This window comes from Hemibagrus wyckioides, linkage group LG01, assembly GCF_019097595.1.
Source record: "Hemibagrus wyckioides isolate EC202008001 linkage group LG01, SWU_Hwy_1.0, whole genome shotgun sequence".
Taxonomy (NCBI): Eukaryota; Metazoa; Chordata; class Actinopteri; order Siluriformes; family Bagridae; genus Hemibagrus; species Hemibagrus wyckioides.
This window is the reverse complement of record NC_080710.1, coordinates 14,256,363-14,269,165: the sequence shown is the minus strand read 5'-3', so window position 1 is coordinate 14,269,165 and position 12,803 is coordinate 14,256,363. Positions and strand designations below refer to the sequence as shown.

At 38.3% G+C, this 12,803-nt stretch overlaps 1 protein-coding gene across 1 annotated transcript; it reads left to right on the top strand.

Annotated features, from left to right (window-relative positions):
• The first annotated feature begins 8,614 nt into the window (after nucleotides 1–8,614).
• Nucleotides 8,615–11,531, top strand: scxb (scleraxis bHLH transcription factor b). The gene is made up of 2 exons (XM_058398228.1): nucleotides 8,615–9,528; nucleotides 11,112–11,531. The coding sequence occupies exons 1-2, from the start codon at nucleotides 8,974–8,976 to the stop codon at nucleotides 11,148–11,150; spliced, it is 594 nt and encodes a 197-aa protein (XP_058254211.1). The 5' UTR covers nucleotides 8,615–8,973; the 3' UTR covers nucleotides 11,151–11,531.
• The last annotated feature ends 1,272 nt before the right edge of the window (nucleotides 11,532–12,803 follow it).

Below are 12,803 nucleotides of genomic sequence, written 5' to 3'. Positions count from 1 at the left end.
CAAATTATTTCAGTTCATGTGAGCAGGACTCATGATTTTATTATATTGGCCTTTTTAACTTTGTTCATACATGAGCTACTAAAGTGGTTCTCATATTCCATTGACAGTTTTGGCAAGGAGGACAGGCAGTATTTTATTTCATAGTTATTGGGCTCTACTAAACAATAAAGGTCATGGATGAGTTGTACAATAGTCCTTTGGAAACCATTTTAAATATTTTTTTTAAGTTCAGTACTCCATCTGTAGCCTAAGAACCCTCAAATGATAGTTACGTTTTATCTGGAAAAAATCTTTTCTGTGCTTTGGATGCAAATTCAGAAACTCATCAACAAAAGGCAGTAACATCTTTGAACCAGGTGGCATATGCCATTATAGGTAAGTGAACTGTGGTCTGTGAGTACGTGACTTTAGTGGACATGACACTTTGGTTGTCATGTTTAAACTTAAAATAATCAATAGGTGTAAACTGAAATATAACCTATTACATTTATTGAAATAAACAATATAAACACCTAAACACCTAAAATTAAAATATTACAGTTAATCTTTTTTAGGCATGTAAAAGATTATTATTTCAGTTCATTGTACTACAAAAATCATTCGTAATGATTTCAAATAATTTGTTTAAATTGACTGCAAGTCTTCAGTTCTTGTACTATTCTTTTCAGATTTTTCTTTTTTACTCAATGCCTTAGAACAATTGTTGCGTTTGAGTTTTGGTTTGAGTCCATTATTTCAACAAGCTCTGCAGAAGGGCAAAGAGCATGAATCTTATCTGCTAACAAGTGGTGTACATCAAGGATCTGTGCTTGGCATTCTTGTCTTGTCATTCCAACTTATTAAGATCATCAATTTCTGTTTTCTCTTAGCATGCCTCATAAATGTCTTAATTGGAAGGAAACTTCAAACTTTAATGAGCTTTTAATCACAGAATTACCAACAACCCCAGCATGCCATTGTTATTACCACCATTATTATCCTGATCATGGATCAGTTTCACCAGATAACATTGAGAAGTTCAAATTATTCATATCTTAAAGGCCAACTCCTCATCTAGGCACCTTTCATGTAAAGAACAAAAGACTCCAGTATCTCTCAGCTAGTTAAAATAGCAGTATGCACCATTACACCCACCAAGCACTTTATTAGGAACACCTGTACACCTACACTTGAATGCAATTATATTACCAGCAAACTGCATGGCAGCAGTGCAATGCAAAAAATAGGTAATGTTCACATCATAAATCTAAACCTATAATAATGAAGTGGAAGGAAAAAGTTCAGAATGATGCTACCAGCACCATGCTTCACTGTAGGGATGGTGTTCTCAGGGTGATGACCAGTGTTGTGTCTCAGTTTGATATTACTGTTTGGGCCAAAGCATTCAAATCAGACCGTAGAGATTATTTCATGTGTTTGCTGAGTCTCCAGTATGTCCAAAGAGGATTTTATATGACTCTCCACTCTTCCATGAAGCCCTATGAAGTCACTGATTTTCATTTATGAATCGCCTCCTCTCTGTTGCTGTTATGTTATATTTAAAGTGGAATTTTTTTTTTTTAATTAAACCCTGACTCCAGAACTGATTCCAGAATATTCAGGATATATTTTGATAATTCCTGTGTTTTCATAATGCTGTTTTTTAGATATGTTCCTTACCAAACTCTGGAGTCTTTCATGAAAGTTGTGATCAAATGACACTTTAATTTTAAAATGGTGGACTCCATTCAACAATAATATGACTTCTGAAGTGAACTGCTTGCACTAGACTTAATTTACGGATGTGACTGAACCATATACAATTACAATTATTAAGTCGTTTTTCCCTTTCCACATCAATATTATCATCTATTTAGCATAAAGTCATCATTTAAGGTCCCAATTAATTCTATTTGAGTTCCAGGTTGCAACATTACAAAATGTGGAAATATTCAAGGGGGGGTGGATACTTATGCAAGCCAAATACAGGTTTTTGTAACCGGTATGTAAATAGAATCGTTATTGATGATGCTAAAACCATACACATGAGTTTTGCCAGACAAGCACCATATCAAGTGGGTAGAAAAAGACCATATCGAGTTTTGAGACAGGGGAAAAGGTTAAACAAATTTCCAAAACTCCAAAGCATTATCATATGCCATAATACATTGTTGACACAACCCATGTAGAACTCAGTAAATGATGGATTTGCCATGAACAGAAGAATGGCTTCCAGACTCACTCTTGGTTTTCTGTCTACTTATGTTTCCATTGGCAAGACTCTGTATGAACATCTTACTTTTCACAAGGAGCCTCATTGTCCATGCATGTGTGGTTGCACTTTATGAGCGCTGTAGACAAAAGAGGCAGTAGCACATTTCATGTGCTGGAATGGCCCCCATCTCCTCCTACTTCACGGTGTACAAAACTAGGCATCTCACATACCAAATGCACTGAGCTCTTCAACCACTTAGTTCATGACTCCTTAGTAAAACTGATTGTAGGAAATGAACACCAATCACTCAGTCGTTGTGTTGATCTTTTCTCTTGAATGGGGATGAATTTTTCTCTCACTACAGTGGTTTAATAACTAAGTGGCTCAGTAGCTAAAGTTCTGGTCCTCTGTTTTCAGCAGCACAACTGTACAACAATAAACTTGAACACGGCGTGTAGGAAAAGAAAATCTGATATATCCAAGTGACCAAAAATTGTAGAAAAAATCCGGTTCCGTTTTGGAAAGAAATGCAGAAATACAGGATAAGCTGTTTAGTCATCTCTACAATCTGCCATAACTGGAATATTGCATTGTAGTACATGTTACCCAACAAAGAAAGCAACAATAATATATGGAACATTCCTTATTCTGCCAAGTGATCCTTCCTTTGGGTAACATTTTAAAACTTGGATCCATGTGAACATATCAGTACAAATACAGATGGGAGGAAAATCATAGTATCATGCCACTTAGATATTTTTGAACTACATATCTATAAGCTATGTGATTTTTTTTTTAATCATACAGTTTCATAGAGTTCATATGGTCATTGTATGCTAGCCTTAAAGCTGTATCCCACTCCACTTAGAACTTGACAGTCACATAGAATACAATATAAATCTCAAGTCTCACCTCTGGAAAGAATAAAAATATTTCTCAAGTTCCAGTGAAGGAAAAAAAAAAATCCAGTTTTTTTGGAGAGTAATTTATTGCATTTCATCAAGCGTGCAAAGGATTTGAGCTGTAAACTGTTCATTCTGTGTGTTTATTTTCAGTTTTACAGCCATTACAAGCAGAATTGTATGATTTGTAGTGTCTGCAAGTTAACGTGAGGACGTTTCAGCCAGGATCATTCTCAATCCACTTGGAAGACAGAAAGAGAGTGAAGGTCAAAATAACATGATGTCACTCTATGTCATTTTTTATCAAGAAAATACCCTACTGATTAAGTAAAACTTCAATGCTACAATTTAGTAAGACAAGTCAAATGTGAAACATATTGTCAGGGTCTATTAATAGGTGTTTTTAAATGGCTCTTAGGGCTATATTAACATTTGGAGATTTAGTGTACCCACAACGCACAAGGTTTTTCCAGGTCGAAACTGGAAGACAACCCAGTGAGGGAATTCTTGTGAATCTGGAATCTGTTTAGCAAATAAAGATAACAAAATGACAAGCATGAGAACATGAAATCACATTATTTGCAAATAAATTGGAGACTTCAGGGGAATATACTTTACCTATAGAAATAACTGATTCAGCTAACGATTTATATAGGCTCTGCTTGTTGGATTTCTTCAGCACTCAGTCAAACATCTTGCTCTACTTTTAATGACAATCATATGCACCCAATCTGCTACCTCATTGCTACCCCCCCACACACACCCACACACATATATATGTGCATACACACCACCACCAATCCATCCACCCACACACACACATGCGTTCTCTCTCTCTCTCTCTCTCTCTCTCTCTCTCACACACTCTCTCTCTCTCTCACACACACACACACACACACACACACATTATTTGCTTTAAAGACAAAAAACAAATTGTGAATTTAACTAGTGACAATTCATTGTAATTCCACAATTCAAATTCACTTCAAACTCTTTTCAAAACCATTTGAACACTTTATAGCTTGCATTAAGGATTTTCATTTTATTTCAAGGCCTGGCAACCTGGCAATAAACTGTTTGCCAAAACCCATAAAGAAAATCAACTATAAAGCCAAAGCTTAAGCGGGACAGTCACAACTGCACATTGTATGGCTGAATGGTGGAAAGTGCCAGCAAATATTTGTCCTAAAACTACATGTACATGCACAACCCCCACACACAAAATGGATGACTGATTTCTGGGTCCTAATCTCTACTAACAGCCTCACAGCCAAAAACATGAGCTCATAGGTCTTGCTGTGGAGATGATATAAGCCACCAGTTAGCTACTGCTTACATTATAAATGACCACAAGTAGCAAACAGCAAAGCTTTAGTAGATAAATCAGCGCCGCTAAGAGGGAGGGACACAGTCATTATTTATATCTATTTACATTGTTCTATGATTTGAAAGCTAATGCAATTTTTGTGTTTGACCTGGGATAATGTTTGACCTACAGCTATTATTAGTGTTCCTTACCTAAGATAAAGTGCACTGTGATCTTTGTGCAAGGTTTCTTTAAAGGATTAGTATTGCACTTTATTCTAATGATAAAGCTCTAAAAGACCTGCTAAGGGATAAGTAGATATAGCCAAGCAGTTTTATTAAACTCACTCATAGCCATGTGCTTCCCAGAGCATTGAATTAATCACAATGCTTCACTCATCACAAAGCAAGATTTTTACTACAGGCAGTTAATATATTCCAAACCATGCGGCTGAATGTAATAAGGAACACTTATGTGACCCCCTGCCCTCTCCCTTTCGGCCTAAATGGAAACCGGGTAAGCCTGCTAATATCCATTAATAACAACAATCACTACAAATTTGAAATTTCCTGTCGCCTAGCAATACCACTGACAAGGAAATCTGACCCTAAATATGCCATATATGTCATTTCTTCTGGAGGTTTATTCAATTTAGTGCCCCTGTTTTTTCATACAAAATCCCCACAATGACCACACTCAACCTTAAAGAAGTTATAACTAAAGCATGCTATCAGGAAATAAGCACTGATATATATGTGTGAATGACGAAAAAAATATCAATGTGATATACAAATATAAACCAGATGCCTTTCTGAGAAGTGCTGATTTTAATTTTGATTTGTGTTACATTTGCAAATAAGAAAAATGTATCTGGAAAATATATTTGATGCTTTGGGTAGATTAGGTTTAAGTCATTAAAGTAATCTAAAAAAAAAAAAACCCTAGTTAATTTTAGTGGCTCTACTTCCCCTAGTGTTGGAGAGCTTTGACTTGATCTGGTGTTATGCAGCACAGCACCTGGTGCAGAAATACATAAGGAAGTTCTCATAAGGGAGAGTGGATAGAGAGAAGAATGCTTTGAATTTAAAGATCTGTTAAATTAGCAGAGAGGCATTGTTAGCAGAGCAGCAGGCTGGTCCCAAAGCTCTGCTTAAGAAGGCTTGAAATGGACTTTACAAGGCCAGGCTGAAAGGCCCCGTTGGTTTTGCCCTCACCAGCTGCCTCCTTTACAAGGCACACTTCAAAGATGAGGTCCTGACTCAGACCACACCTAGCATGGGTTATGGAGTTTCAGCAAAGCAGCAAGGTTCATGGGTCAGTAGTGATGACTTCTTTTGTATGGTATGAGGAAGAAAATAGAGGTTTAATAGTTTATAGTATTCAGGCTTTTCAAAATAAAATCCTTTAGTGCTTCTAAACCCTGATCACAGTGGCTAGCCTTAAGCATCCCTAACCAAAATGAATTTAAAATAGATTTAATTTTACAAAGTTGTAGATATAAATGAATTAGAACAAACTAATTTTGTTTAAACCTATTTTAAACGTATGAACCAAAGTCTAAACATTTTCATTTATTCTTCTTAATGATAAGTATGTTTTTTTTCAAAGGATCTTCACTGTTTTTTAAGAGGTTTGTTGTATAGACATATGTTATGCTTTTGAAGGGATTATAGGTTAGAACTTGAACATGACAGGAAAACATACTGCTGTATGGCACCAGGAGTTGAAGGATTCCAACAGAGGGGCAAGTCAACAAACCTTACTGGATGTACATTTCACCTTTTTCTAAGAGTGTACTGTGAAAATAATAGGAAAGTTAAGTAGATATGAGAGTGAGGAATATAAATCTTGACCTGGCAAAGGGCCCTGAGAATTTAAAGGGTTAACAATTTCTCTTAACTCATTTGCTGCCATTAGGTAGATCTGTCATCTGGAAGTTCTGAAAGTTCCATAAAGCTGAGAACCTGAATAACTAAAGAACTGAGATCCTGAGTATATTAAAATGTGGTCCATCTGGTTGTCTTTTCTTTTTTATATAATATAGACAGTATCAGAATCACAGCATTTGTTTAACTAAAGAGTAATATAAAGCTATGAGGACTGTCAGAGTGACTTTGATGGGCACTGGATTCCACAAGGTTCTGAGCGGTTCACTTTTTCCATCTTTCAGGCCCACTGACCTGCTTACTGTCTGAATTCTTTGGCTTCTGAGTAACGGGACAATTACAGCATGGAATTTCAGGGAGGACTGACTTCATTTGTGCTCCTGAAATAGAGGGACTGGTAGTCAAAAAACACGGCCACAGATAGGCAATTACCAGAAGGCATCAAAGCAGTGAGGTTTGGGTTGCCAAATTATTCCTAGTTACAAAGTTGACCTTATAAGTGCTTATTTCTGCTCCATTGCTCTATTCAAATTGCTTTGGTCTATTCATATATCTAATGAGATATAACATTTCACAACTATTTATGCCATTTTTGTGACATGTGAAATACGCTTACTCTCAGTCCCACTTCTCTGGTTTTAAATGGGCCAGATGCAGAGACTGTGTCCCATTAGGGTCGGGTGCTTGTGAGCTTGGCATATCCCCAGCACGGGCTAGACAACCCTGTCCCTCAGCATTCTGGCCGTCCACCCGTCCATTCGGCCGACTCCGTAATGAGCCAGTCGGTCTGTCTGCGGTGCTGTGCAAAGGATTAGTTCCGAGTTTTGACAGCTCTCTAACCTGTGCCAAAAGCAAGAGGGAGGGGGGTTCTCGGTGCATAGTTTTTAGATTTTAACAGTGGAAGGAAAGGAGGAAGTTGGAGAGGCAGAGGGAGTAATAGCAATCAGATGCTGACAGCACGGCTCTGCTACTGAACTCATTCAGAGATATTAAATATCACTTGTGACACTGAGAAATGGATAATGAAGAAAATCGGGTTTAGAGTGACAAAATTCAGAGGGCAGGTGATGTCAGTTAAGATGTACAAAACCCTGTAGAGAAATGGAATACTCTAAACCAAATTCAACACTCCACCTCCATCATTATTTGTGATTTTAGATGCTGCTAAGACATTGCTATTGTCTTAAAGTCATTCACTGTCTTTCCATTCACTAACCATCAGTGAGGTATCACTGCCTTCAGTGATCGACTCATCACTTTGCATATTTCTGAAACTGGTTTAAGCTCAGATTAGTTTGAGATCATTGGCCTCTGCTCTCTGTCACCTTTCAGGACCTGCATGAAGCACTCACTCCCTTTCAGTAACCACCTACAACCTGGTCAGGTTGTTTTTTGGGATCACTGGACAGGAGGCAGGACTGCACTCTGGATGGGATGCCAGTCCAGTCCACACACCTTTACCTCACATAATCCAGAGAGGTGGACCTGGAGGAAACCCACATGAGCATGCACAGAAACACCACACAGACAGTAACTTGAGCTCAGGACGGAACCAGAGACCCTGGAGCTATGAGGCAGCAAACCTAGCTACTGCACCACTGTGCCATGCTTTCCTGAAGCACTTCCTTTTTAATCAGCACTATGCACAAAGTCTCCAGTCTTAGCACTTTTAGCTAATGTTATGAATATATAATAAGAATAATATAGGATTGCCTGTAGCATTGACATTCAGCAAAGCATTTGTTTGATTTAACCCTTGAACACACAGTGTGCTACTCCTTACAAATATTACTCAGTTATTACTATGAATTATTCAGTGACTGCAGTGAGACTAACAGGAATATAATGAATCTTTGTTTGGAATCATTTGCAGCTTGTGGGAGTTGAGGGGTTAACCCAAACTGTAATCATTTCTGTTTATTATAACTGTATGTCTTTTAGGTGAGAAAGACTCAAGTATTTTTTTAGCAGTATACACTATTTATGCGGTGAAGAGAAGGATTTTTTTTGTGTTTAGATTTTAAGCAGTGATACAGAACACAATTTGTAGAAGACCATCAGGTTTCAATTTCTCACCATGTCAATGAAGGAGACATGTTTGAATCAATAAATGTGTGTGAGCTCCATTGCATTTTCACCCTGGATTTTGCGTTTACAGTGAAAGAGGGGGAGCAGTCCCCAGCCACTCCCCCACCACTACTATACTCTCTCTCTCACACACACACACACACACACACACGCACACACGCACACACGCACCCTATAAAGCCAAGGCATAAGGAAACACTCAGCCATAATAACATGTGGAACTGTTGAGGGATGAACGCTAGTGCAACACACTATATACTTTTCCACTTATTCACCCACTCAGACTGGTGCTTGACACACTGGTTCTCTTTAAGAGAAATCTTCAGAAGGAATATGAACTCATAATGATTAAATCATCATGAAGCGACTGAGTCTATCATCAAAGGATTGGTGTAAGACAACGCTGGATTTCCGCAGACAGAGTGCTGCTGTTCACTAAGTGAGGGACAACGGTTTGTCTCGTGTTGGTGAATAAGATTGAGGGGCAACAAGTTGTGTGAAGGTTTGTCCCTGTTGCAGTGTGAGGACTGGTTTAAAAGAGGAAGACTACAGTCCCCCTTGGTGGAAGGCTGTGAGTGTGAGACACAGCAGGTGACGATGTCCTTCGCCATGGTACACCCGTCTCCTGCCCGTTTCCTTTACTCTGAGATTAGCGCTCTCTCAGAGGATGATGAGAACGGCAGCGAAAGCTCAGGATCCGATGACAAATCCTTTCATCTTTCAACTCCTGGGTACAACGCTATCAAAGCAGACTCTCGCAAACGGAAGTATGGCTGCAGGCCATCAGTTGAAGCCACAGAACTTCACTTGCCAATTTCTGAGACTCGACAGCGTAATGTGGCGAATGCTCGAGAGCGGGACCGGACAAACAGCGTGAACATGGCTTTTACAGCTCTGAGGACACTCATACCCACTGAACCGGCTGACAGGAAGCTGTCCAAGATCGAGACGTTACGGCTGGCTTCCAGCTACATCTCTCACCTGGAAAATGTACTATTGGTGGGAGAAGCATGTGGAGATGGGCAGCCCTGCCATAAAAGCACAGGGGCTCTACACAACCATCTCCATAAGACCATAGATGCAAGTCCAGACTCAGAGAACTCCCAGCCCCGACAGATCTGCACTTTCTGCCTCAGTAACCAGAGAAGACTGGTGAGTATCACAAAGTACAACAGAGAAATTTGTTGATATTATATGAAGTAGTTTAGATCAAGCCACCTTGGCTTTTTTAAAGCATAGTTTATTAATGGAAGTTCTCATCCTAAAATTATTTTTTCTTTAAATTCTTTATATTCCAAAGTCTCTTTGTTCCCTAAGTTTAGCCTAATTTGTGACTTTTGTAGATTTAGTGGATTTAGGCTGAGTAATGGTGTATACATTTAAAAATGTGTTGACACACCATATTACTTATTTATTATTTATAAAATAGAAATTGACCAAAGGTTTTTAGAGTCTCACTACATGCTACAACCAACTTGATCTAAATGAATGTCACTGCATATGAATTTCAAGGTAACTGTCTAGACTTCAAAACACTCCCCCAGTTCAATGTCATGTACAGTGCATCTATTACTTTACAGTACATGTATACAGATCATGCGTTTGGCTTACATTTTCATCATATTCAGTCTAAAAAAAAACGTGACTAATTTAGATTTTGAAACATCATAGTTTTGTTTATATGTGTGAAGCAATTCCTGTGTAACAGAATGAACATGATAAATAGCCAATAAAAGTCAGGAATATGCTAGTGAGTGTGTGTCAGCACACACAGAAGGCTGTAGACAAATGACTGTGCATCCCACATGACTGTGTGCAGCTCTGGAAACATCTGGCTCACAAAATTCCTACAATTCCAGTTAGATCACTGGTCTACGATCGGTGGATGTCCCTCGGATCCTAATTAATGCCAGCTTCCCTGCAGAAGCTCTTAAATCATCACTTTATCAGAAGACTGAACCATATGACCAAAGTCTAGTACCTGTTTCAACAACTCTAAAAGAAAGACATGCAAATGGCTCAATAAATAAAACATACATTTAATTCTCTGACATCATTCAATGTTTAAAATCAAACATAAAATGGAATTATGTCAATTGGGTTAATGCAATAACACTGATTTTTTTTCATGTACACAAACACTCAGAAAACATACTGGTCTTTTTCAGTTCAGCTTAAGGAAGCTTGGTAATCTAATCAGTTTCTGCTTAAAAGCATGGCTGCAATGATGTGGTATTACTACATAACACATTCAACCTTTAAGAGCAGTTAGTTCGACTAGATTAATCCACAGTTGTATATCATTATATATCAGTTTACATATCATGCATTACACATCAGAATTCAGATACAAACGAATGGTTTACGTGTAGCGATGGCACTAACCTCAGGTTACCAACAGTGTGAACCAGATTAATTAATGCCAGCTGCCTCTCACAGCACATAAGTGTAATTGGAAAAAGTGAGGCATGCTGCCCCCTCAGCTGACGTTATGGCCAGACACCCTGTACCTCAAGGAGATCATGTTCCCTAAAAGCGCTCACTTTCAGATAAACCTCTAATTACTTCTCACGGCACTGAAGAAAGGCTGGCGGCTTATTTATGGATAGTTACGCCATTCAGAGTTGAAAAGTATTTTACTGTCTGTATTTTATGTGTTCATATCAAGATCTATTACAACAGAATCTTGAAAATTGCTATACAACTGACCGATTGTTATTGCTTTGGTGTTTCAGAACAAAGACAGAGAAAGAAAAACAGCTATAAGAAGTTAATGATGAAGAGGAACATACTGTGCATTCACCTGAACTCAATCTGTATATTTTTTCCTAATGTATTGTAAGTATGCTACTGCAGTATACATGAACTTTTATTTATCCTGTAATTGTACATTTATTAATGGACTGCATCACTGTGGATTAAAAGCGATCACTTTGCAACAGTTGCTTCATGCGACAGAGCTTTGAGGACTTTACTTTCCATCACTAGCACACAATGTTTGTGCTGAACTGGGCACATTGAGACTCTTTATAAATTTGAGCATTGAGAAGACAAAGGACTGCATATAATATTCATGATATCAAAAGAAGAACTCAGCACTGATTTGCTAAATGCTATACTATAATGGAGATGAATCAGTTCATCTTTGACCTGCTCCAGCCTTAACAGCAAGAGTGGAATAAAGTTCTTTCAGATTTTTGAACATCAGCCCTTACCTGTGTCTGCTTTGCTTATAATGTGACATGTGGTGATGCCAGTTATTATGTGAAGTAAATAATCTTCTGTAGGTCTGTGCCGCTTATTATGTTTGTCATCAGATTTTGGTATCAAAATAGTTTTCTATACACTTAACACTAGTGCTTCATTTGCTATTAAATCAACTCATTAATGACAAGAAAAAGGAAAATGATAACTGCTTAATGACAGAGAAGTCAAGATGTGTGTGTGTGTGTGTGTGTGAGAGAGAGTGAGAGAGAGAGAGAGAGAGAGAAAGAGAGAGAGAGAGAGACCATTGGATGTTTGTTTTCACAGGAGATGAGATCTGCAGGTTGCGTTCTGGCAAATTATCAGTCACAAACTGTCCTCTACTTTACCTGTAGATTCTGTTACACAACCACCCTTCCCCCGACCACACACACACACACACACACACACACACAGGTATTTACTTCTATCAGTACACATACTTTCAGTCTCCATGCCGTCCTTTTCTCACTCCGGCTCAGCTGATCAGCTGATGAGACTGATTGTCATTTTATTGCCTTTTAATACTTATGATAAATCTATGTTAAAATTTCAGCATGGCACAATGATCATATTGTCTATCATACTGACTCAACATTTCAAGTAGACATTGAAAAAAAAAAGATCCATGCGTTATATGTACAAAAGAAGATATTTGTGCATGTATTTTATATTTAAGGTCATGTCGTATTTATGCTGAAAAATGGTTTATTCTTATCAGACAAACATCTCGGAAGGTTTACTTCCTGTGTTAAGCACTGGGCTGATTGTAATTTGATAACAGAGACACTGTTCTAAAATAGAGGTAGTACAGGGGCACAGCTTTGTCCCCTCACAGCTCCAGATCTCCAGTTCAATCCTGAGCTCAGGTCACTCTCTGTGCTGAGTTTTGCATGCTTTCCCTGTATCCATGTGGATTTTCTCTGGCTTCTCCCCAAAAACATACTGGTAGGCAGATTGGTGATTCTAAAGGTGTGAATGAGTCTGGGAATGTGTGTATGCATGGTGATGCACAGGCAGCTCATTCAGGTTTGCCTAGTGCCCCAGGGATCTCTGTGACCCTAACCACGATAAAGCAGTTGTTGAAGATGAATAAATGAGTGAATGAATGGATGCATATTACTTTCAAAATTGAAAACAAATATTGAACAAATATCTTAGTGATTCTTCAGCCAGCTTCAGGC

What these genes read in the sequence shown, in the direction of transcription:
- scxb (XM_058398228.1), top strand. Translation starts at nt 8,974, where the DNA reads ATGTCCTTCGCCATGGTACACCCGTCTCCTGCCCGTTTCCTTTACTCT. An exon ending in TCAGTAACCAGAGAAGACTG is followed by an intron (nt 9,529 to 11,111) that starts GTGAGTATCACA and finishes TTGGTGTTTCAG; the next exon opens with AACAAAGACAGAGAAAGAAA.